This window comes from Schistocerca gregaria, chromosome 5 (assembly GCF_023897955.1).
Source record: "Schistocerca gregaria isolate iqSchGreg1 chromosome 5, iqSchGreg1.2, whole genome shotgun sequence".
Taxonomy (NCBI): domain Eukaryota; kingdom Metazoa; phylum Arthropoda; class Insecta; order Orthoptera; family Acrididae; genus Schistocerca; species Schistocerca gregaria.
Genome location: NC_064924.1, coordinates 330,910,523 through 330,938,141, shown reverse-complemented (window position 1 = coordinate 330,938,141; position 27,619 = coordinate 330,910,523). Strand labels below are relative to the sequence as shown.

General features: G+C 40.5%; 1 protein-coding gene across 6 annotated transcripts in view; it reads right to left on the bottom strand.

The window, feature by feature from the left end:
* Positions 1-27,619, bottom strand: part of LOC126272187 (cap-specific mRNA (nucleoside-2'-O-)-methyltransferase 2) — a 298,755-nt gene that overhangs the window by 225,645 nt on the left and 45,491 nt on the right. For all 6 annotated transcript variants that reach the window (XM_049974866.1, XM_049974867.1, XM_049974862.1 and 3 more), the window contains one exon: positions 22,032-22,333. In XM_049974866.1, coding sequence (XP_049830823.1) covers positions 22,032-22,328 — 297 coding nt within the window. In that variant the 5' untranslated portion in view covers positions 22,329-22,333. The remainder of the gene's footprint in view (positions 1-22,031; positions 22,334-27,619) is intronic.

Here is a 27,619-nt window from a genome sequence, read left to right as displayed (position 1 = left end):
TCCTAAGATAGAAACCGCATCAGCTTTACATTCTAAATAAAAGAAGAAGAAGCCAATAAAAATTTTCAGATGGGAGAAGACAACATTTTTCCATCACAATGTAATGGAAGGTTGAGTATTAATGGAAAGAAGCTTGTTAATTCTCATAGTCCTGAGAGGAAAACTACCCACAAAAGTAAGGCACTTTCTGCTTATTATTCCTCTAGTGAAGCGCTGATGAATATGCAGAACGGTTTCTAGATTCCAAAGCATCTGCACACATTATTAAAGCTCCATCACTTTTGTATGATGTTCAATCAAGGACTGACATGGGAAATTCCACAGTTGATGGAACTAACTTAAAGTGTGAACTCCCAGGAAAAGTTGATCTTAATCTGCTAGTCAATGGAGGAAAACAAATTGTCGTTGCTCATGATGTACATGAGGTGAAGAATATTCCAAATGATTTGCTGTTGGCAAGTGGAGTAGAAGAGAAGGCTGGAGGCAGCCAGAATAATTGGCTATTGTGGTGGCATTGTAGCTACTGGAACTAATGTAAGGTCATGGTTGCAGCCAGTCAAGAAATATTTTAGGGAATCGGTTTAATAAATTTATATTGAAGGCCCAGTGAAATCTTTATCAGTTTTCTCCAAGAGTACCTTACACTGTGTCTACATGACGTAAGTCGCCTGTCTTGCAAAACCAAGCCAGTTCTGTCCAGTTAAAGCTGCTGACAAGAGATGCCGTGAGACCTCTGCTGAAACTGCTAGCGAATTCGCACCATTGTTTTTAGCCAATAGCAAGCATGGGATAGAGGTCACGTGCCTGGACGCTGGAGTGTTCTGCGGTATGGAACACAGTTGCCTCGCTCCCTTGTAATCCAGACCTCGAGCAGAACAGATATCTTCTTGGAAGGCAGAGCCTCTGGCTCTGTTTCTTACAACCACCCACCAACGCAAGTTAACATGAACCGCTTCCCCTTCCGTTGCCCATTTTATTAATTGTTTGAAATCCTAGACTGGCCTGAACTTGGTAACTTCCGACCATAGGCACACTATACACTGAAATATATCCTCTTTATTGTACCCAATTTCCTGTTTTGTCATTTAATGACAGCCCTGGATGTCCACTCTCAAATCTTGACTGCTCGACCTCCTGCACACTATCATCATGAGACATATGTAACATCCTTCACCCCCCCCCCCTTTCCCTGCCCTTATACATTAACACTGGTGACCAGAAGTGGGATGGTATACATTCACATTGGTGTCGGAATCGGGATTCATTCCCACCGTTCGGTCCATAGGGTGGGTGTTTACTTTTGCTTCGTGTTTGACATTGTGTGGTCAGTCAATATTCGCTGCTGTTATTCCACTATGAGCCGAGCCTGGATGCTGCAGTGCGCCGGTTGAGACACCAAGTCAGACTCCGAGTCCGCACATACCAGCGCCGGGGTTGAAGTCCACTGCCTACCTCTTGCAGTGCGGTGCTACTACACGTGCACGCAGAGTCCACCGAGATGCGCTCCACAGTTTAAACGTGCACGGCATGCACTCCGGCCCCATTTGACAGTTACATTCGGCCCATCATCTGTTGCCTCCCGCTATCTATGAACCAGGCACCGAGGCACGAAAGGAATACGCGCGATGCGTCCTAGCCGGTGCCATGGTTCGCTGAGCACACAAGCGTGCTCTTCACGGTTGGTACAGCTTCCCTGCCACTGGCGCCGCCCACCCGGTGCCCTATATTTGCCGCCAGTCAGCTCCCCACTGCCATCTGCATTTGGGTCCTGGCATCAACGCCCAGGGTGCGTACTTTCAGCGCTGTGCAGTCAGCCCACCCCACCACCCATGCTGCTGCTACACGAGTACCATGTGCATACGGCCCTCAACCACCGCTACCGTCTCCTGTGAGTGCTGATATGCATTGAGGCCTTGCAGCCATTTATCACGAGAAGAACTTAGAGATCAGTAAATAATAGCACAGATTTTGCATCTTATACAGTTCTTGCCTTTTGTTTGGACGTGACTATTTACGAGAACAATGTGAACTTAAAATTTTTTATGAGTTTAATTGCCATGAGGAATGCTGAATTCCTAGATGAGTCCCTCAGATGTATGTTAGGTGGATGTTAGTTTAAAAATACACTTCTGTTGAACATGTGTACTGCCATAAATTTCTTATCCTTGTTTTAAACTCTGCTGACGTCGAGGTATTTCATGCCTAGCTGTTGTGATAAGTTTAAGATATTTTTTGAGAGCTTTCGGTTAATCTCCAGGGATGTGCAGCTTGCACAATGTGTTTGTCAAGCACAGAGTCTCTCAGCCATTCATGACATTTTCTTCCATTTCGTTTTCGTGTCGTGATTAATGCTGTTTTCTTTCATCTTTCCTATAAACATCATTTCTCTGCCCTATGATGAAAGTAGGTTCCTTCTCCTTGTTCAGCAGACGTGATCACTTTAAGTGCTCTGTAACGCCCTGTGCAGTCATACTGTGTCTGCAAGGTTTCTGAAATAGTTGCCGCACTCAATCTTTTTACCTTGATGGGAGTTTCTTGGTGCACTAAGGAATGAACTTTTTCTACCTTCTCTTTCTTTTCTTTCTCGTCTCTCTGCACCCTGTTTCCCAACAATTTATTCTTTTTCTATCCATGCCTTCTGTTTTTCGCAAGTGGTAGTTTCTTGATTAGTTAACTCAGTGCACGAAGCTCCGTTGTATTATGTGATGTACCATAATAAGAATTACAATGATGAATTAAAATTGATCTGTTCTACCCCTGTAAGTTGATAAGAGGAGATAGATGACTTCCAGCTGTTATCCCCCAGAGGGCGGCAAAATTTGTTGATATGAAGATATGTACAGGTAATATGTTGTTTTATTGAGGTTATTTGTGAGCAGGCACGAGGTCCTGTGGCTATGTGGTTGAAGATAATTACATACAGGCAAGAGGTCCTGAGTGTGTTGTTTTAAGTGATGTTAAGTGGTCTATTTTATGCTGCCCCAGATGTCAAAGCAGAACCATTAACCATGATTCACTTTACCATGCAGCGAGTTTCTAGTTGAGATTTTTTTTGCCATTAAATCACAGCATATGTTCCCAGTGAACACTTATTATAAGCACAGCTGTAGTCTTGCAATAAGCCAGTCACGCCCCCATGTGCTAAAACTTCTCTCCCTCCTCTTTGTCTGGTCTGTCATAAATTAAGTTTAATTTTCATTTCATTTATAAGTTATTCATTGCATATCTTTCTAGTGACAGTCTACTGAGGGTATTATATGAAGTATAAATACTAAGTGGTTTTAAGTAACTGTTCAAAGTTTTAGGAGAAAGATGGCCCAAGTCCATACCTCTTTGTATTATGTGAAAAGTTCAGATATTTCTGAAGATTTTGATGTTTTTAAAGATACTCTCTCCCAACTACTGTATAAGTATTTGTCATTTGATGATATTAAGCTATTTCAGTTATTCAGCTTTGTTGCAAATGTTTTGTATTGTACTGTATTTCACTTTAAGATCTCCTTTATTGACAATTTTGTTTTCCCTTGTGAGGGACTGCATCAAGTTTACCCTACTAAAGTTTTTCTACAATGCTACGTTTTACAAGTGTACATCGTTGAATGTTTAGTTTTGTTGTCAAACCTAGAATGTGGAGCCCCTCCTTGTGGTGTCTATTCTATTTGTCTTTTATTGTTCAATAGATTGTGATACTTCGGATTTTCATCTAACTTACGGAAATAATGCTCTACTGCTTTGCATTTATTTCCCATTTTTCTTTCAAGCTGCCTAAGATTAAACAACGATTGTGAGTTTTTCATTCTCATGCCGCTGAGCAGACTATAACTCTAACGGGAGTTTGGAAGCAAGCAACCTCCAGCTGATGGAATGCAAAGTGGAAAAACATCGCAATAACAAAGTGCGCCGCCATTTAGTTTGGTGGCGGTCTGCATTTTCGAGCCTCCTCCGAAGTATAGTACCACCATACCACCTTCTGTCTAGTCTGACGCATCGTAAGAACTGACTACCTGCTCCTTTTCCAAATTCTTAAATGGTTTCACCATTATGTACCCAACACCCCTCCCCCCCCCCCCCATAGCCCTATATGTTGCACTATAGCAACACTCCCATTACATAACATTCCCCTTCAGTCGTGATACATGATTTTGTGAGTTAGAGAGTCCAGAATCCCATTATGTGCCATGTTCGTGCCCAGAGCTGGACTGGTATGTTTGAAAGAAAGTGAAGCACCCGACTTATCTAGGATATTCAATAGAGAAGGGACGACTGCACCCCTGAAGCTGAGAAGAAGTGCGCTACCCTCTTGCTGCAGAGCGATAAGCAAAATAGATTTTGTGATGGGATAAAATCAAAGAAGTTTCACGCAAGTAAATGAAGAATTGTAGTTCGCAGTTCACACCCATGTGCATTTTGCACATTTAAGAGTTCACCCAGACAAACGCAAGCTTCGTTATTGTTCACCCTACTTCTTATGAAGTAGTTTAGTGATGAAGTGAAGATGTTACGAGTGAGCACAGAAATCAGCAATGCTACCATTTGCATACAGTGCTCCACCGTGTGTTTACAAAGTGAGAGAGACCCATTTATTTATTCAAACAAATACACGCATGATGTAATAAGATAGAAGCACCCACTGAAATAAGCACTAGATTGTTTATGATTAGCACCCGTGACGTGATGTCATCTCCCAAGCGCAGTACTGTGTTATCTTGTTGGAAATATAGTTAGCAAGAGACGTCCACCCTAATGAATAAAGGTTTTATTGTACAATGTCGCAGTAGTTCACGCCCCCTCGAGAACTACACAGCCTGTTACTTCAGGATTTTGGGAATTTGGTGGCAGTTACCCCCTACAAGACATAATCACCCCTATCAAGACAGAGCACAGTACCTCCCTCGCCCATTCACGGCACCTGGGTTACTACCATTTCTCTCATTCGCTCCTCTGTTCGTTCCAACCTCCCTCAGCCGGCCAAAGAGGCCATGCGGTTCTAGGCGCTGCAGTCTGGAGCTGCATGACCGCTATGGTCGCAGGTTCGAATCCTGCCTCGGGCATGGATGTGTGTGATGTCCTTAGGTTAGTTAGGTTTAACTAGTTCCAAGTTCTAGGGGACTAATGACCTCAGAAGTTGAGTCCCATAGTGCTCAGATCCATTTGAACCTTTTTTTTGTCCCTCCCTCCTCCAAGGCCATGTGCCTTACATGATACAGTTAGCGCCCGTAGAATGCCCAGCTGATCGGTTTATCCTTTCAGTTTTCACTTTCATAAATTGATCACCTACCTATCTCTTTCATGTATGCACCGTTGACATATCATGATGAGGCTCGCCTTCGTCTGCACCCTGGTTGGTAGCCACTGCTACTCAGACATATTGCCTCCCCTCACCCCTCTCGCCATTCCTCATACCTTGCGCATACTTCTTCACTCTGTCCCCTTCCGGAAGACGTGTGTTACTTCACAGATAATACCCCCTCCATTAACCTGCAAGAGAGAATGGCCATTTAAGTTTGTCAACATCACACGTGTATCTCTCCTTCCCCACCGAACAAGCCATGTGCTCTAGTCCCGTCAGTCAAAAGTATGTTTACAAACAATGCGTGCGCTTCTGTCGCACAGAACCACATTCTAGATGTGAATCTTTTTGTATTTAATGAACTGATTATAAACTCACTGCATTCTTTCCTTTTTTATGTGAAGTTTTATGAACAGGATGAGGTTATTGTTAGCTGTTTTGTCACCATGGATATGCATTTTAATTATCTTTTTTTGAGTTTTGCCTGTGTGTTTCTCCATGCCTACAACTTTGTTTCACAAGCTTATTTTATGTCATATGACAGTACCCTGATAATCTCAAAAACTATAAATTCTAAGAACAGTTGATGGGACATATGTTTTTCTTGAACTTTGTCATTTTATAGGAAAAAATATGGCTCTAATGTCAATTGATAGTCCAAAGATTGTTGTTCTGGTCCTGTCCTTCAGAATTTCTGGTTGTAATTTTAGTTAGAGAGAACAGTTTGTTCATAATTATTGTAACATATTTGCAGAACATTGTGGTCGAGTGATACTATTGGGGAAAACATTAAATTCGTGTGGTCCATGTTGAGCACTAACTTTTGAAAAATATTGATTATAGCTTCCCATTAAGAGACCTATAGTATCTGTTGTGCAAACCAGAAACCACTTGGACCACAACGTGGTCACATTTCAAGCTTGTTAATTTTTATTTTACTTGCTTTTAGCTAATTAATTTACATGTAAAGCTAAGTGATGTACGTGAGCAGTATAATCCCATGAGGTAATTTAAAATGGTTTTTAAATGAATGGGTATGCCTTATGTTTTTTCTGAGATTTTCACTATTATTTGGCTGTACTGGCCATATTGAATGATGAATCCAAGTTGAGGTAGTGACAGCACATCAGATGCTCTGACTACTTTATGTTACAATTTCTACAGTTGGAACTACTGAGTAATTTTGACCTAGGTGTAATATTTCACTATCTTCTTCTCTTACTGTGTGTTCGTATATGTTCCAGTATGCCATTTTTTGAAGGATGATTGCTCTATGAAGTAATTTAAAGTACTTTAAAATGAGAAGGTAGCATTTTGGTATTAGATACTCATGGGTTTTGCTGTGTAGTCTTTGTTATCCCCTGAATTCATTCAGAATTCCATTATTAATCAAGAAAACTTTTGTAAGCCTTGTATTTTCACACTAGATTTTCATGTGATGTATGGAACCTCATCTCTTCAGCTTGCTAACTGAAGCCTCCATTCTACTGAAATGTGTTAATATTTTGTAGCCTGTGAAACTTTGTGCAACTATTACCCATAACTAATGTGTGTAGGATACAGCACAATTTTATATTTATCACTCTTTTTAAATGTAATTTGATAAACTTAACTGCATGTAAGTCCCCTCCCACTTACATACACTAAATGAAATACTGTAACAGATTCTTCCCATAGTATTAAGGCCCCTATTAGGGCAAACTGACTGATGCCATTTTGTAAACAATGTTTGTCACCAGTTCTTTGGAAAGGGGGAAGGAATGTACAAGGTGGCAGGCAGTCAAGGAATATTTTTGGGAATTGGTTTTAAAACATTATTTCAAAGGCCTAATGAAATCTTTACAAGTTTTCTCCCAGAGTACCTAAGTGACAAGTCGCTTGTCTTGCAAAACCAAGCCAGTTCTGTACAGTTAAAGCCACTGACAAGAGACACCCTGAGACCTCTGCTGAAACTGCTAGCGAATTCACGTCACTGTTTTTAGCCAATAACATGCGTGGGATATAGGTCACGTGTGCGGATGCTGTAGTGTTCTGCGGTGAGGAACACTGCATCCTCGCTCTCTTGTACTCCAGACCTTGAGCAGAACAGATATCTTCTTGGATGGCAGAGCCTCTGGCTCTGCTTTTGATGACCAGCCACCAACGTAAGTTAACATGAACCACTTCCCCTTCCGTTGCACATTTCAATTAATTGCTTGGCCTCCTAGACTGGCCTAAACCTGGTAACTTCCGACCCTAGGCATACGCCTTTTACACTGTACACTGAAATATATCCTCTTTATTGTACCTAATTTCCTGTTTTGTCTTTTAACGGCAGCCCTGGATACCCACTTTCAAATCCTGACCACTCGACCTCCTGCACACTGTCGTCATGAAACATATGTAACAACCTTCTCCCCCTTTCCCTGCCCTTGTACATTAACATTTAGGAGGTATTTACTATCAAATACAGTTCAAGATATTGTGGAAATTGGAAATCACCATGCTTATGCCACAAAAGGTTTCTTGTGCACAGGAGATTTGGACATTTGAATGGACAAAGTATGGCCTTATTGCTGAATATGGAAACTGGGCTGGAAAATTGTGGAAAGAATAATGCACGTGAGGTCTGTTTCCAGGGGAAGCATGCCAAACCAACATTTAAATCAAGTCAAAGCAGATCTGTGAAGTCTTACAACTCATCCATACATATCTCTGTGGAACTATGGGGAATAAATCCTTAGGAGGTAACTAATATTTCCTAACATTCACACATGAATTTGCTAGATACATTCATGTTTATTTTATAAGTTCCACAAGAATTAAGTGAATCATGAATTGGCTGTTTATAGCAAAATGGTCTAAAGACAAATGGGCAAGCAAATTAAAATTACTAGTTCAGACTATGGGTCAATACATGTAAACAGACACAGTTGAATGAAATGGGTATCAGGCATCAGGCTGCAATCATTGCACAGCTTTTTATATTGTTAAGCTGCCAACCAGCTGTCCACCAGGATGAACAGCCACCACAAAACTGTAGCCAAGAGCAGAGTAGACCACCCTGTGCTACAACATGCAGCTGAATATAACTCACCCTAGTTCAAACTCTGCTTCACTACCCGAGCCAACTGGATCCTTCCATCCACTACCAGCTTTTCTGAAATGCACAGATGGGAGTTATCCTTACAAAACATTCCCCGCTCCCGTAATTATCCCGGCCTCAACCTATGGTAATATACTGTCTCCACACCCTCCACCCAACAGTTTTCAACCCCTCTGGCCTGTCATCTCCTCCCCATTCTCACCTGCCACCCAATTTATTCGCATCCCTCTGCCAACACATCCACCAGTCTTTCCACCCTCCTCTCCCTTTCTATTCCCCCTACCCCCTGCCTGACTACCTCCTGACGCTTCGACTTTTAGCAGTCCACTTCTACTTCCACTTCCACTTCTAGTTCTCCAGTGTGTGCGTGCGCGCGTCTAGTTGAAAGCTATATGTGAGTGTCTTTTAAACGTACCTATCTACAACTTGACATATCTTCTTTACGGTAAGTAGCAATCTATCTTTTCCTACATTATTGATATTCCTACCTGGCATTTCCATTGCTTGATTACCAATGGAAAAGGAAGATTTGGCATTTGAAGAAACACATGTATGGATTAAAGACGAGTGGCCATTGCTGGAATAAATGTTTACACAAAATTTTGATAAAACTGGACATGTCACACTCAAAAGCAGATCCAAGTATATATTGTAAAAGAAGCAAGGGAAAAGATACAGTCATGGATAGACGATTTTTTTTTTTCTCCATTTTGATCAATAGTGAAATTAAAATGGAACTTTTTAGAAAAACAGGTACAGTCAGAATTTAATACACATGACTTAGGAGAAGTTAATCAATACTTAGGCAAGAAGATTCTAAGAAGTACCAATAGAAAAGAACTACGGTTTGATTAATCTCTGTAAACAAGAACTTTCTTGGAATAGTTCAGTGTGGAAAATTGTAAGCCTATTTCTACCCCAATGGAAAATAATGCTAAACTGTCAAACTGATGAGGAAAATAAATGTAAAGAAAAATAACCCTACTTGGAAGCTGTAAAAAGTCTACTGTATTTAGCACAGATTTCCAAACCAAGCACCGAATTTGCCAAAACTGTTGTAAGCAAGTTTTTCAATGATCCAAGAGGAAAACATTGGATAGCTATCACAAAAATATTCAGATATTTAAAGAGAACTACTGGTTATAAGCTGAAGTATTCTAAAAAGGAAAATGTAAATTTAGAAGGGTGCAGTGATGCAGACTGGGGAAGTGAGCTGGAAAGCAGACAGTCCACCACTGGATGTTGCTTTAAACTAATGGTAAGACTGATATCCTGGTCATGTAAGAGACAGAGGACAGTTGCTTTGAGCACCATGGAAGCTGACTATATGGCCTTATTCTCCACTATCCAAGAAGTTCTACAGATTAGAATACTGATGAGTGAAATAGAATCTCTTACAAAAATAAAACCACCTGTGATATTTTGTGATAATATGGGAGCTATTAAATGAACCAACAATAATGTCACCAGTGTGAAATCCAAACATATAGACATAAAGAATCACTTCATAAGAGATAACCTGGAGCAGGGGAATATAACCATCAATTATCTACGCACAGAAGACGTGTTATCAGATCTCCTAACCAAGCTTCTCAATAAGGAAAAGTTTCAGAAGTTGGTGGCATATTATTGTCTAGCCTGTGAAGTATAGTGTTCAGTATCTGAAAAATATTTGTTCAAGTGGGAGTGTTGGGAGATATATACATTATTTATCCAGTGTTTATAGCTGTGCATAGGTTACACTGTGCCGAGTGCATTACCTTTCTAGAATGGTATTCTATAATTATTGATCATCAATGAGAGCCTTGATGCTCCACTAAACTAAAGAATCAAACAGTATGACAGTGCACCAAAGTACGAAGGATGGGAGTGCTTGGAAAAATGGAATGTTCCAACCTCTTTAGTTACAAAAATTCAGATAGAGAATGATAAAGGCAAGAACAATGTACAAAGAGGAGAGTGGAGATCAAAGTGATTTAGAACAAAGGAAAGTATGTAATTGGGTAGTCTCTCTTCCCCAGTACTTGTCAGGACATAATATAGTGAAGGGCATCAGGAAAGTGTGAAAAGAGAACCCATATGCTCTTATACCTGAAGATAATCTCACCATCTGGAGTGAAACAAACAAGGGAGCACAGAGTAAACTGGATATGTGAAACAACAAGTTCAGAGAGTTCGGTTTAACTTTGAGCGAAAACATAAGAGCGGCAATGTGAATGAGCAGAACAATATCTTGACATAATCCATTTTTGGAGAAAAAGAAGATTAAGAATGTGAATTGGTAGTGATGTAGGAAGTGATAGGAATGCAAATCTTTGGGTTCTGAACACGGTAACCACAGGATTTAAATTATTCATTCTAGTACAAAGATTTTTCTAGGTGTAAGGATGTTCCTAAGAGTTAAACAGAGCATGTTCAAAACTTTCCTTCTGTGCACTATATCCTACAGAGTGGAGAGCTATATTGCAGCTAAAAGACATGCAAAGCATTTACAAACATTTGAAACAAACATGCTTAGATCTGCTCTACAAAACACGAGAGGAGAGAGGATCTAAAATGTGTGCATAATGAAAGACCTGCAAGTTTTAAGTGACCATGTAAGACAGGCTGAGTGCGATGAAACTGAAGCAATTTGCTCGTGTAAAACAGGTGCAGCCTAATGCTAGGCACAAATTTAAGAAGCGTATACTGTGTGGCTCGATACAGCACAAAGAGTGTTTTTGTAACTTAACAGGTTCAAGTGGGACCATGCAGATTGAGATGCAACACAATGGGGTCACAACATGCACCCGCACCAGGTCATGTGGCTTTATGGTTGTGGCACAGAATCTCGTGCTGTGAGACACACGAGCACTGTGAGACGGGTGAGGCAGGGAGCAGGAATGCAGTGCTCCCATATCGTCCCTTTGGCACCGCACGTATGGGCAGTGGTAGTATTGACAATACGAAAATCATAACCTTACTGTATAGTAATTTTATTATCACTGCATAGTGTTTCGTTTTTTGGCCATATTCTTTCTTCACTAACACACTATGTGTTTCAGTTATTTATATCTACATAGTTTTATTGTTTCATTTCATTATTGTTTTTCTTTTGTCAATAGCAATGCATAGTTCAGTGACGGGTGAGCTATTAGCCACTAGAATTATATTTTAGGCCTCCACAATGTTTTCAGATCACACGCAGGGACACACAGTTCATCATGAAATTAGTGAAAAAGGAAGTAACAAAAGTAAATAAAATCATATCATTAAGAAGCAAGGCAGGAAATTTTAAATATTATGCAGTGAAACAAGGTTGCTTACATCTTGCCTATTATGCTGGCGTGTATGTACTGTGTGTTAGAAAAATTCGAAAAGTAGGAATTTCCATAGATGTAAGCTGTTGGAAAACCCCCATAAATGAAAATGTTTTAATTAGCGCATAGTGATGAGAAAAAGCATTTTAGTGGCTGCATACACAGCATTAATAAACTAAATACACAACAGGCAGCACAAATGAAGAATGTGGTCTATATTATTCTGCAAGTGTGAGTAACCTGAAAGAGTCTGGTGACACACGACATATTTAATTCACTGAAATATATTGCTGACAAAGGTAGATCTACATTCATGACAAGTTTTTTTTCCAACGACGTGAACTCTTCCCATCACAAGGCACACCTGGTTAGGTTTTGCATTCTTGTTGGGTGAATTATTCCCAGCTGCTGACAGTACTCTGACTATTGTCTTGTGCACTGGATCAATCATTTACTTTTCTCAATAACAACTATTTCATTTGTGAATCACACACTGCCAGTTTAGCATGCTTAGGTGAGTAACCAGCCTCTGGCATGTGCACACCACATGCCTGAAGAGCCCACTAGTCATCATTTTCATATTGCTCGGATGACAAACAGGAAGAAAATCTTTTGGTATGCTTCCATTCCAGTCGTTTACTGTTAAAAATATGGTGGGTCATGGAGATTCTATAAAATTGAAACAAAACTGGTGATTTGTTTTTGTGTGAATTGTTAATAATTTTCGTTCATAGAAGCAGCGTCACTTGTGAGTAACAGCTACATTTTTCTTGTTGACGGTTTTAATTGTGCTACTTTTCCCAAAACACAGTACAATTTGCACAAAATCGTCTTCCAGCAGCAGCTGCAGCTGTGAGCGTCTCATTAAACCACCAATTAGCAGCCAGAGAGGCCAACAGCTTATGGAAAAATCTCATTGTGTCCATACTCAGTAACATAATAAATTTCATGTTTATTTTCATACTGGGAATTTCTCTTCTCACCAGGTGTCGATGACCCTTAAAATACAGTACTGGTTTGGAAAAAATAAAAAGAACTATACCTTCTGCTATATAACAACATATAGCAAAGTTCAGTGTGTTAACGATTTGGCAAAATACTCTCTTCCTTGAGTGCTATCACGTGCCAAAATCTCATTTTGACATCTCTATCAGTTAAGGAGATACGAGGGATGTTATGAATATTTCATTCTCGCATGCATTTGATCAGCAGTGAACATGCTACATATGAACTATTTTCTCAAGATCAAAGACAGATGGAATCTCCTCCTGAACCTAAAGAAAAATTCAATATGTTAGCTAAATTTCATACACAGCAACACATGGTCTAAAATGCACCAAATGAAAAATCATAGCAACCACTATTTTTTGTTGCAAACTTTTCGAATTTTGCACAGTGTCTTACTTAAATAGGTATTTCAGAATAAGTATGACTATTAGCGAGATGATGACAACTTCGCCATAAAGCTGACATATAACTCTACAAGGAACACAAAATCAAATATTTTTATTCAATGGTTTCTGTAAAATCATTTGAGGAAGATTACAGGGTGGACGCACTTTGATTCGTCAGTGCTGTGTGTCGCCAAGTGATGCTGTAGTGTCGTGTCACATTACACATGCTATACATGTCTCAATTTGCGCTTAGCCTAACAGAATTCCCATCACTACTTGTAATGGAAGGTGCCAGGATGAATATCAGCTGGATGCAAGAAATAGTGGACAAGAGTAAAGAAGACCTTGCATGGAAAGGACAGATGTGGGATTCTGTGGTGAGGGGGAATTTACCAGACAGAAAAATATGTAGGACAATTGTTTGAAAACATCCTATTCAGCTTGCATGAAGGGCTCCTTTATGACAAAGTTAACAGGACATATTGAACATATACAAAGAAGGACACCCTCAAATGATCACAGGTGTGTCTGACCCATGAAAGTCAGAAATGCTGAAACAGCTGAATTGGCAGCAGCCTGAATGTTGTTGTAATAGTAGTAGTAGTAGTTGTTGTCGTTGTTGTCTTCAGTCTAGAGACTGGTTTGATGCAGCTCTCCATGCGACTCTACCCTGTGCAAGCTGCTTCATCTCCCAATACCTACTGCAACCTACATCCTTCTGAATCTGTTTAACGTATTCAACTCTTGGTCTCTCTCTACAATTTTTAGCCTCCACACTGCCCTCCAATGCTAAACTGGTGATCCATTGATGTCTCAGAATATGTCCTACCAACCGATCCCTTCAATTAACCAGTAAACATCAATTTCCAAATATTCAGGAACTGGTACCAAGCAAAGAACCTAAGAATATACTACAGTCCTATGTGTAATTCCTTGAGGGACCACGAAGACAAGATTATTCTAATTACAGTGCACGAGGCATTCAAGAAGTCTTTCTTGTACTAAGAAGTCCTGCCTGTGCTCCTCATGTGAATGGAACGGGAAGAAATGTTAAGTTGTGGTACAATGGAAGCCACCCTCTGCTATGTACACTAGTAGCCATTAAAATTGCTACACCACGAAGATGATGTGCTACAGACGCGAAATTTAACGGACAGGAAGAAGATGCTATGATATGCAAATGATTAGCTTTTCAGAGCATCCACATAAGTTTGGCGCCGGTGGCGACACCTACAATGTGCTGACATGATGAAAGTTTCCAACCAATTTCTCATACACAAACAGCAGTTGATCGGCTTTGCCCGGTGAAACATTGTTATGATGCCTCGTGTAAGGAGAAGAAATGTGTACCATCACGTTTCCGACTTTGATAAAGATCGGATCGTAGTCTATCGCGATTGCGGTTTATCATATCGTGAGACTGCTGCTTGCGCTGGTTGAGAGCCAATGACTATTAGCAGAATATGGAATCGGTGGGTTCATGAGGGTAATATGGAATGCCGTGCTGGATCCCAACGGCCTTGTATCACTAGCAATTGAGATGACAGGCATCTTATCCGCATGGCTGTAACAGATCATGCAGCCACATCTCAATCCCTGAGTCAACAGATGGGGACGTCTGCAAGACAACAACCATCAGCATTAACAGTTCAACAACGTTTGCAGCAGCATGGACTATCATCTCAGAAACCATGGTTGCGGTTACCCTTGACGCTGTATCACAGACAGGAGCGCCTGCGATGGTGTACTCAATGACGAACCATCATTTTTTCGGACGAATCCAGGTTCTGTTTACAGAATCACGATGGTCTCATCCGTGTTTGGCGACATCGCGGTGAACACACATTGGAAGCGTGTATTCGTCATCGCCATACTGGCATATCACCCGGCGTGGTGGTATGGGGTGCCATTGGTTACATGCCTCGGTCACCTCTTGTGCCCATTGACGGCACTTTGAACAGTGGACGTTACATTTCAGATGTGTTACGACCGGTGGCTCTAGCCTTCATTCAATCCCTGCGAAACACTACATTTCAGCGGGAATGCAAGACCGCATGTTGCAGGTCCTGTATGGGCCTTTCTGGATACAGAAAATGTTCGACTGCTGCCCTGGCCAACACATTCTCCAGATCTCTCAGCAATTGAAAACGTCTGGTCAATGGTGGCCGAGCAACTGGTCATCACAATACGCCAGTCACTACTCTTGATGAACTACGGTATCGTGTTGAAGCTGCATGGGCAGCTGTACCTGTACACAGCCATCCAAGCTCTGTTTGGCTCAATGCTCAGGCATATCAAGGCTGTTATTACGGCCAGAGGTGGTGGTTCTGGGTACTGATTTCTCAGGATCTATGCACCCAAATTGCGTGAAAATGTAATCACATGTCAGTTCTAGTACAATATATATTTGTTCAATGAATACCCATTTATCATCTGTATTTCCTCTTGATGTAGCAATTTTAATGGCCAGTAGTGTACTTCATAGTCGCTTGCATAGTATGGGTGTAGATGCACTACATGGGTAGCATTTGTTGGTGTGCACTTTTTTATGCTTTAAACTATTCATATGCTAATAATGTACGAGAAGATTCAGTATCTACTTTCTATCAAACTTCATTAATATTATGACTGGTTATTCAATACTGCAGTTACTTTGCATCCAGAGACCACGAAGGCCTTAAAGTTTTGTTACTACACCTTATCAGTCAAACAATGGCAACTGGTCCCAGGAATCACCAGCAATGAACCCACAAATCATCTGTGAAGCTGCAAGTATTCACTGGATCCAATGAAGTTACATTCACATATTGACTGAACTCTATCAGCTGTGAATGAATATGTTTACCATATGCTACTTTACCAAAGGCTGCAATTAAAAAGGCTCTCCAATAAAACACAAATTGAAGGATATCACTACCTGGAAAAAAATGGGGAAAAAAGGGGGAAAAAAAAGAGTACACCTGGAACGATGATATCTATTTTAATCCTATGCCACTTGGGGGGGGGGGGGGGGGGAGATGGTAAATGTACTGATACGTTTTAACATCATCTGCCAACAGATAGCAGAGTGGCATAGCTGCCACAGCACACACACACACACACACACACACACACACACACACACACACACACACACTTCCTACAGTTTGAAAAAGAGTCAAATTGCGGCCTTCCGAGTGGGAGGATGATCCTTTCAGAGACTTGCGGCACAAATCGTATGTGTTGTGTCAGGTGTGCACCAGTGCTGGTATCTGTGGTCCATGAACATTTACACATTTGTAGACGAGGTTCCAGAAGTTCATGCTAGAAAGACACCTGCCAGGATCATTGTATTTTAAGGACCGCAGTGAAAGATTGTACAGGTACCACTGCACAGAGGGCTTGTGAGCCCAGAAGTGTCAACACAAACCATTGTGAACCAGTTATTAGCAATGGGGCTATGGACACACACACACACCCTAGGCTATCTTCCACTCACACCACTGAATCGATATGCACAGCTTGATTGGTGTTGTCAGAGGATCACTTGGAAAATGGTTTGTGGGATTAAAGGAACCAGACTGCAACAGTCATCGGTCCACTTGGAAAATGGAATGGCATGTTGTAGTCTTCAGCAATGAAAGCAGATTCTGCTTTGATGGTCATTTGCATGAACAATGTAGACTTGGTGAGTGCTGTCTTATGGAATGCACACTGGCCTTATGGTCTGGGGTACGATAAGATACAACTCTCGTTCACCTTTGGTGTTTCTGGAGGGGATGCTAACCAGCACTCAGTATGTGGAGAACATTGTTACACCTGTTCTTTTGCCACTCTTGCAACAGGAAGGTGATGCATTGTTCCAACAGGATAATGATCACCCATACACTATCTGTGAAATTCAACATGCACCGCAAAATGCACAGCAATTTCCGTGACCGGAACCATCTCCGGACTTTTTTCCAAAATCTTAAAAACCTATGTGAACAGTTCAAGCACATATGGTATAACATACGCCAGGATATTATTCACTTCTGTATGATCGACTGGATCCCAGAGTCAGCATCTTCATCGTCACCCGTGGAGGCTATACCACATACTAATATGGGTGTTTCAACATGGATTGATACCTGTTACCTCTGAACTGTTTGTGCTACCGATCTGTAAATGTAACTGTTTCATGCACTCCATATGCACTGTTGCAAGAATAAGTCTTGAGTGATTTGGAAACCACTGAAAGGGTGTACGATTTTTTTTTTCCCTTGTAGTGTATTTACCTCATCATGGAACCAATATATCGTCCTAGATCTTAAATAAAAATTACGTTAGCTTCCTAAAGTGAGCACACAATACAATTTTTAGTTTTTACACATTCACCATGTACAACATGGCAGCTTAATATAAATATTAATAAACATCTAAATGGAAATTTTGATGTTACACTAATAATGTAGTAGTATAAGACTGGCTCCTTTTGTTTTATTGGTTTGAAGTCATGTTAACTTACTCAGACTGAGCTACCTAAATACAGGGTGTACATAAAGTCTGGGAACAATTTCAATTATTTATTGCACAAGAATACGGGAAGTGACTGCCACAGTCAAGGATGCCATGCTGGCTTGGTATTACTATATTGATGTCTGCCGGGTCACTCATGGCTCGCATATTGGCATATTGAATGTTTGTAATATATATATATATATATATATATATATATATATATATATATATATATAAAAACAAAGACGATGTGACTTACCAAACGAAAATGCTGGCAGGTCGATAGACACACAAACATACACACAAAATTCAAGCTTTCACAACCAACGGTTGCTTCGTCAGGAAAGAGGGAAGGAGAGGGAAAGACAAAAGGATGTGGGTTTTAAGGGAGAGGGTAAGGAGTCATTCCAATGCCTGGAGTGGAAAGACTTACCTTAGGGGGGAAAAAAGGATGGGCGCGCACACACACACACACACACACACACACACACACACACACACACACACACACACACACACACACACACACACACACACACAGAGAGAGAGAGAGAGAGAGAGAGAGAGAGAGAGAGAGAGAGAGAGAGAGAGAGAGAGAGAGAGAGAGAGAGATACAAGCAGACACATTTAAAGGCAAAGAGTTTGGGCAGAGATGTCAGTCGAGGTGGAAGTGCAGAGGCAAAGATGTTGTTGAATGACAGGTGAGGTATGAGTGGCGGCAACTTGAAATTAGTGGAGATTGAGGCCTGGTGGATAACGGGAAGAGAGGATATATTGAAGGGCAAGTTCCCATCACCGGAGTTCGGATAGGTTGGTGTTAGTGGAAAGTATCCAAATAACTCTGACGGTGGAACACTGTGCCAAGATGTGCTGGCCGTGCACCAAGGCATGTTTAGCCACAGGGTGATCCTCATTACCAACAAACACTGTCTGCCTGTGTCCATTCATGCGAATGGACAGTTTGTTGCTGGTCACTCCCACATAGAATGTGTCACAGTGTAGGCAGGTCAGTTGGTAAATCACGTGGGTGCTTTCACACGTGGCTCTGCCTTTAATCGTGTACACCTTCCGGGTTACAGGACTGCTGAAGCCCAAGCTATCCGTGATCTGAAGGCGGACCGATCCATCATCATTCTTCCAGCGGACAAGGGTTCCACGACCGTGGTACTTGATCGTCGGGAGTATGTGGCTGAGGGACTGCGTCAGCTTTCAGACAAGGTAATCCCATTCCTGATGTCCAGGAAGAGCTTCAAGGAATCCTCAGAACCTTAGGCCCCCTACAAACCTTTCACCTGACTCCATCAACCTCCTGACCCCACAGACACCCCGCACCCCTACCTTCTACCTTCTTCCTAAAATTCACAAACCCAATCATTCCGGCCGCCCCATTGTAGCTGGTTTCCAAGTCCTCACAGAACGTATCTCTGCCTACATAGATCAACACCTTCAACCCATTACATACAGTCTCCCATCCTTCATCAAAGACACCAACCACTTTCTCGAACGCCTGGAATCCTTACCCAATCTGTTACCCCCAGAAACCATCCTTGTTACCATTGATGCCACTTCCTTATACACAAATATTCTGCATGTCCAGGGCCTCGCTGCAATGGAGCACTTCCTTTCACGCCGATCACCTGCCACCCTACCTAAAACCTCTTTCCTCGTCACCTTAGTCAGCATCATCCTGACCCACAACTTCTTCACTTTTGAAGGCCAGACATACAAAAATTAAAGGGAACAGCCATGGGTACCAGGATGGCCCCCTCGTATGCCAACCTATTTATGGGTCACTTAGAGGAAGCCTTCTTGGTTACCCAAGCCTGCCAACCCAAAGTTTGGTACAGATTTATTGATGACATCTTCATGATCTGGACTCACAGTGAAGAAGAACTCCTGAATTTCCTCTCCAAACTCAACTCCTTTGGTTCCATCAGATTCACCTTGTCCTACTCCAAATCCCATGCCACTTTCCTTGACGTTGACCTCCATCTGTCCAATGGCCAGCTTCACACGTCTGTCCGCATCAAACCCACCAACAAGCAACAGTACCTCCATTATGACAGCTGCCACCCATTCCATATCAAACAGTCCCTTCCCTACAGCCTAGGCCTTCGTAGCAAACGAATCTGCTCCAGTCCTGAGTCCCTGAACCATTACACCAACAACCTGAAAACAGCTTTCACATCCCGCAACTACCCTCCCGACCTGGTACAGAAGCAAATAACCAGAGCCACTTCCCCATCCCCTCAAACCTCTCACAGAAAAACCCCAAAAGTGCCCCACTTGCGACAGGATACTTTCCGGGACTGGATCAGACTCTGAATGTGGCTCTCCAGCAGGGATACAACTTCCTCAAATCCTGCCCCGAAATGAGATCCATCCTTCATGAAATCCTCCCCACTCCACCAAGAGTGTCTTTCCGCTGTCCGCCTAACATTTGTAACCTCTTGGTTCATCCCTATGAAATCCCCAAACCACCTTCCCTACCCTCTGGCTCCTACGCTTGTAACCGACTCCGGTGTAAAACCTGTCCCATGCACCCTCCCACCACTTCCTAATCCAGTCCTGTAACCCGGAAGGTGCACACGATCAAAGGAAGAGCCACGTGTGAAAGCACCCACATGATTTACCAACTGACCTGCCTACACTGTGACACATTCTATGTGGGAATGACCAGCAACAAACTGTCCATTCACATGAATGGACACAGGCAGACAGTGTTTGTTGGTAATGAGGATCACCCTGTGGCTAAACATGCCTTGGTGCACGGCCAGCACATCTTGGCACAGTGTTCCACCGTCAGAGTTATTTGGATACTTTCCACTAACACCAACCTATCCGAACTCCGGTGATGGGAACTTGCCCTTCAATATATCCTCTCTTCCCGTTATCCACCAGGCCTCAATCTCCACTAATTTCAAGTTGCCGCCACTCATACCTCACCTGTCATTCAACAACATCTTTGCCTCTGCACTTCCACCTCGACTGACATCTCTGCCCAAACTCTTTGCCTTTAAGTGTGTGTGTGTGTGTGTGTGTGTGTGTGTGTGTGTGTGTGTGTGTGTTGGCGCTCCCGCGCGCGAGTGTTTACCCGTCCTCTTCCCCCCCCCCCCCCCCCCCTCAAGGTAAGTCTTTCCGCTCCCAGGATTGGTATGACTCCTTACCCTCTCCGTTAAAACCCAAATCCTTTTGTCTTTCCCTCTCCTTCCCTCTTTCCTGACAAAGCAACCGCTGGTTGCGAAAGCTTGAATTTTGTGTGTATGTATGTGTGTCTATTGACCTGCCAGCGTTTTCTTTTGGTAAGTCACATCGTATTTGTTTTTAGATATATTTTTCCCACAAATGTTTCCCCCCGATATATATATATATATATATATATATATATATATATATATATATATATATATATATATATATATATATATATATATATCAGGGTTTCTCTTCAAAATGCAATATATATGACATCTGTACTATGTTTAGTTCTTGTGGAATAAATAATTGAAAGTGTTCCTGGACTTTATGTACACCCTGTATTTGTATCGAGGTTGCAGCATGGCTCCAACTAAATTATGAATGTTATTACAAAACAATACGAGGAGTTCTATTAACTTTTTGTTGGTGCCATTAAGAGTGTGGCAAATCTCTGATATTCATTATAGCAATTTTCACATCAACAAACAAAGCTGTTGAATCCTTTTGAATTCTGGCAGCTAGTCATAAAAATTGCAAACAAGTGTAGTTAAAATTTACATTTAAAAATGAGACAACACAGTCTTACAAAAGGACTTGTTGTTTAACTACTATTTCTCTAGTAACATTTGTTTAAATTAAATATACCCTAAATAATTTTCATAGACATTAGACATTTCTCATTCAGTTTTATGCATGTCACACCTCAACAATTCACTCTCTGTGATTGTTTGCAGAAAATTTGGAATATGTGAAGCTACCTAAGATTTCATTGATAATTCAAAAACACGATTTGGATATTACAATCAGAATTGAAAATACTTCAAACATAGCAATACACAACTAGAGTCACACTGAAAAATAAAGTGGACAATTGCTACACTAGAGAAGATGATGGCAAGCAGAGTGTCCTAGTAACTATTTCATGACTTAGTTTCCTGTAATACGCATGTACACAGGGTCATCAATTTAACAGATTTCTGCTGCCAGTAATGAAATTATTGCTCAGCTGACTTTAATGCAAGTCTCTATTAGAAACGAATACTGTTAAAATTAAAAGATCTTATCACCTGAAACAAACCTCTTAGTGTCTTCTTTTTTCATTCCTGCATTTATTTTACATAACAATCACAACAACATAAAAAATGATAATGTTAAGACTTCTGAAAGTGAACAAAACAAGACGATAAATAGTTTTTATACTGAATGTTCTGTACCAAACCCTACACAACAGTTATTGGGGATAATAGTAACAATATTTCATCCAAAGTCATTTATGAAACACATACTTGCCAGTCATCAGTTGTGAACATTTCATCTGGTTCTGGTAACTGCCATGTATGCAGTGATGGATCAAATGAGAATTTCTTTCCAAAATGTTGCAAAACTCTCTCATGTATCTCCCTGTAGGTCTCTCGTGTAAGCTTTGATTTCTTGAAATCACGTTGTGGACCAAAGGAATGTGGTAATCTGTCATTTTTATTGACCCAGCTGCTGCTGCTGCTGCTACTGTGTGTTGCATCCCATGAATTATTTCGATGATGAAAATCTCTCTTCCAATTACTGTTATGGCCTATTCCTTCCATTGTTCCTACGAAACACACAAAAATTAAAAGCTGTGTACAAGCAAATTTCAATAGAACAAAAATTTTACAATTAACAACATTGGGCCAAATAACATTTCATTTTTGTTAAACTGTAATGGCAACACACACAAAATCATCTCAAAAAGTTGTTGAAAACACCAAATGTGAGTGTTGTACCATAAAAATTGTATCAAGGTAATTTTTAAATATATAGAAAATGATGATCAATGGTCAATATCACCAGTACCTTATTAAGTGTAACTGAAAACAAAATAATGAATGTTGTCAAATCACAAGAAACTTCTTGTTATATTCAGGAGTTCCCAATGACCAATTGCTTTCTGCACATTCTGGACAACAGTACCTAGCTCAATACCAGAGAAATATTAAAATTTTTCATACACCAGGAAAACCTAAAATCACACGGTACATTCGCTGATGATGATGCTTGGTTTGTGGGGCGCTCAGCTGTGTACTTAACACCGCCCATATAAATTTCCAACCTTTTCTCAATCCAAGCTCGCCACTTTCGTGAATGATGATAAAATGATGAAAACAACACGAACACCCAGTCATCTCGATGCAGGTGAAAATGAAACATGTCGTACACTTACTAGAGCTGTTCCTCCAATGCCCAACACATTCAAGGAAGAGAGGAAAACATTAAGGCAGCTACAAGAAGATTCTGAAACAGCCGTCTTCCAGCACAGAAAAACAATTGTAATGTCCTACTAGCCTTTAAAGTTCACAGCGAAACATGTATGCGCTATTAGAGGACGATACCTACAGGAGAACTTAAGACAATGCTACCACCCAAATGCAGAAGAAGACCATCATGCTTCTCCAACACACTTTCCCTGACAAGAAGACTGTGGAAATATTTCATACATGAGCATTCATGCCACCTCGACTTTACAGAATACCTGAAGTTCTCAAGGAAGGAATGCCACTCCACCCAATTGTTAGGGACATTAGCACACCAATATATGAATTAGTAAAGCACCTGACAGCAAAGCTCGGCCCCCTTTGTGAGTAAATGCTAGCAGTACTTATGAAATTTGGCGCATTTCATCCTGCAGCTATAGAACTTCCAACTGGGGCAAGAAGACTGAGTGAGCTTCGGAGTGGTATTTCTCTTTACAAGGATACCTCTAAAGGCCTTCCTAAGCCTCACCAGAGGAAAGTTTGGGCCAGTGCTAACAAATTAACTGAATTCATGCTTATGTCAACCTCCTTTCTATTCAATGGAAATTACTACGAACAAAAAATGGAGTAGTGATGTGCTGTCCACTATTACCAGTAAAGGCCAATATGTTTCCATGATGCATTTGAAGAACTATCCCTGGAGTCGACAGTCTACACACCCTTGTGCTATCTTCAATATGTACATGATGCATTAGTGATGTGGCACATGGGCATCTCACCAATAACAATCCTTAAAAACCTGTATTTGTTAGACAAGAAACACCAAATTCATAACAGGGATAGAAAAAAATAATTAACTTCCATTTCTGGATATGCTTGTCAAGTGAAGATTAGATGATACACAAGAACTCATCGTCTACTGTAAACTGACAAAGATTCATACATGCATGCCTCCAGCTACCATGCCCTTCACAATGGGGAGGCGCCCTAAGCACACTAGTGCATATGAAATCTCAGACCAAGGCAGTCTAGCAGCCAATCTGCAGCATTTATAGGCTACGTTACACATGAACAGTTATAGCAACCACCACGTAATATGTGCCTTACGGCTTCAAAGCTGAAGACACCGAGACCACAGCTGCTGAGGGCAAAGAGAAACCTGTTGCCATGGGGATTATGACATATCAACAACAATCTCAAGAATACTCTACAGACATAACCTGAAGTGTGTGTTATGTCCACCAACCAAGATGAAAGCCTTTAGATATCAGTCAAGGATGACCTAGGACTTCAAAAACAGGAAGTTTAATGCAATCCTTGCAGGAAAATGTGTATAGGGCAGACTATCAGTACACCAAAGGAGAGATGCACAAAGCATAAACATCACGTCACACAGACAACGAATAGCCGACAAAGTCCCCTGTAGCAGAGAACTGCATCTCCCATAAACATGGCATGAATTATGAAGCACCATCTGGTCTTACAAGATACTTAAATAGCACAAGGAGTAACTCAAGTAACATGTGGTATGATTCTGCTTTACTCAGATTCCTCATTCATTAGAGACAAACCACTAAATCTGCATATTCAGTCACATTCCCATCAAAGGCATTACTTGCCAACTATGTGGGAAATTGGCAAACTGGTCAACTTTTTAAGAGATGATGTTTTTATTTTGTCCATCATGATTATAAAGCTAAGAGATTTACACCAAAAACACAGTCCCATTTATCAGCCAGGAAAATGTATTGAAACTGATAGTATATGACAACAGAAAACTTCCAACATCCTGGTGTAGTTAATATTACTATAAAATTTAAAATCCGTGTTAGATGGTTAGAATTTTACATTCCACTGGCATTAAGATGATTACTGACTATTAGCTTTATAAATGTGGTAGTTATTTAATTTCATGTTCCACAGATAATTTATACAGTTAATTGTAATGAAGTGGAATGAGTCATGTTACATTCACATTACACATTCATATGTAAACACAGCTTCATGTTGACTATTCACAGATGCAAGTTAATAAATTCTAACCACTACCTTTTACATATTACGAAATAGGAATTATTATACGGTACATGAGTTGTCAAGGAGAAACTTTTCCAGTTTATCTTCAAATTTAACTTCACTGATAATGTCAGGTATCACCAGGTAAGTGATCAAAAAATTTGACAACAGGTCTGTGCACAAGTCTTTGTGCTAAAGACAATCTTGATGTGGACTTATGAATGTCACTTTCTTTTTCATGTGGCATTTTAAGTTTCATGGCCTGGGGTTGTGCTGGTGTAGGAATGGAGCCTTCAAGAAAACAGAATGACAATTATGGGAACACACATGGATCTTTATTATGGAAGTATACTTAACTCAGTGACAAAACAACAGTATGTGTGAATATGCTAGCCTGGGTGATAAAGCTCATAACCACACTCAAGTCCAAGACCAGGTGATTGTGCACCATTTCAATTTCTGTATTCCTAGTGCACAACAAACTCAAGGAAACTTGTTCAAGGACTAAGATAAGATCGAGTCTAGAGTCCAGAGTCTTGGTACTGTACATAAATAGCGGTATGGAGCCGTCACTGCATGTGCTTCCATTGGAAGCTGGTGTGCACTGCTTGGCTGTCTTCTGGTGCCCTGCACAGACACTTGCTAGTGCCAACTAATGAAACTCAGCATGGGATGCTTGGCATGGTATGTGTAACAGTGGATGACATCAAAGTAATTATTTACATCATTTTGTGAAGCAGTGATCAAAATGTGTAACTCCTTAAACAGATGTCTACAAGAGGACTATGGATTAGCATCACATATTATCCTTGCATAACTTTTTTGAGAAATGAATATTTTCTTTTCACTATTACATAAGACATTATTGAATGAAAATACTCAAAATGTGTCAACTTACAGATCTGGAATGATATGAACTGCAAATATGGCTAAACTAAGTTGTTTTATGAGTTCAATTCTTTTTAGACCATTCCCAGACAACCACTCCATAATACAGGGTGTTTCAAAATGAATGTATGGGTTTAATGCTTTGTAACATTACTACATTCAACTTACAATTATAAATAAGACACCAAATAAAAGAGCAACTCAAACAGTTTTGTTTGTGCATCTGTACATAAAGGGAATAAAATGGAATGAACCTAGAGTGACTGAAGAACGTGTTGAATGAGTGAGAGCCTCACACATAGCTCCAAGATATCAGTTCAGAAAGCTAGTCCTGAATTAGCAATTCAAGTGACGCCTACGTGGAGACTTAAGGAGACAACTACATCCCTATCTTTTGCAGTTGTTACAAGCTCTATGGCCTACACTCTAATGTTTACATGCCAACTTTGCAAACGAAAATAATGTTGATGTATGACGAAGATTTTCTGGATGGTGTAGTGTTTAGTGATGAATCGACATTTCATCCAAGTGGAAATGTGAAGAAAGTAATGTGCATATCTGAGGGTCCCCACAAGGAAGTACAATTGCAACTCGACTCTTCTAAACTGAATGTTTACTGTGCCATATCCCAGTGGAAAGTTTGTGGGCATTTCTTTTCCAGTGAAGCAACTGAAAATGAAGTTTCTTTCTTGTTGCACTAGAACAATGTCTCTTTCCTCAATTGGAGGAAGCTTAACCACATAACTTTATATGGCACCACCTTACTGACACAAATCAGTACACGACTGGTTAAACAACTTTTTAATGCATCCACTGGATTGGCAGCAAAGGGCTGGATGACAGAACTTGTTTTGCATGACCTTCATGTTCAAACATGATCTGACACCATGCTATTTTTACCTTTGGGGGCTCAAAGTATTGTGTGTATGGTTGCATTACCAGCTGACCTACTCAACTTCAGAAACAGCTATGTTGGAACAATTACTCACACACTGATCAAGCTTTGAGAAGAATTTGCCTGTCAACCCGATGTGTGATGAATGATGCTCATATTTAACACTTTTAAGAAAAAACTCTGAATTGCTATTCCATTTGATGTATTCTTTATAAATGTAAGATGAATGTAATAAATGCTACTAAGCCTTAAAATTCGTATACTCCTTTTAAAACACCCTGTGCTTTAAAGAACATTATATCATTTCTTCTGTTGCAGTGTGTATGTTTGGATTTATTACAATGCTGGTGTCATCTATCACAAGAATTAATTCTGCGTGTTGTATACTACACAGAAGATTGTTTAAATACATGAGAAACAATAGTGGACTTAGTTTGAGCCTCGTGGAATACCCTAACTATTTCCCTCCTGCTACAAGAATGTTATTAAATTCAACTTTCTTCGGTCGTATGGTCAGATGTCCTATTATCCATTGGTTGGCTATACTACCAACTGCTTAAAACGTCAGTTTGTCTAGAAGAATATTGTGAATCACATAGTCAAACATCTTAGACCACAGAAACTATTAACTACTACTATTTTATTACTTACTGCTTGCAAAATTTAGTGAGCGAATGTGCAAATGACATTCTCAATTGAGTAGTTACTAACATCTCAATCACTTTTCTCATAGAACGATTTAACAACAGCATACTTCAAAATCTCTGGTGAAATGCCCTAAATTAGAGATGCATTACATACGTCAGAAAAAGACAGCATTATTATATGGGAAAATGTCTTTAGTATT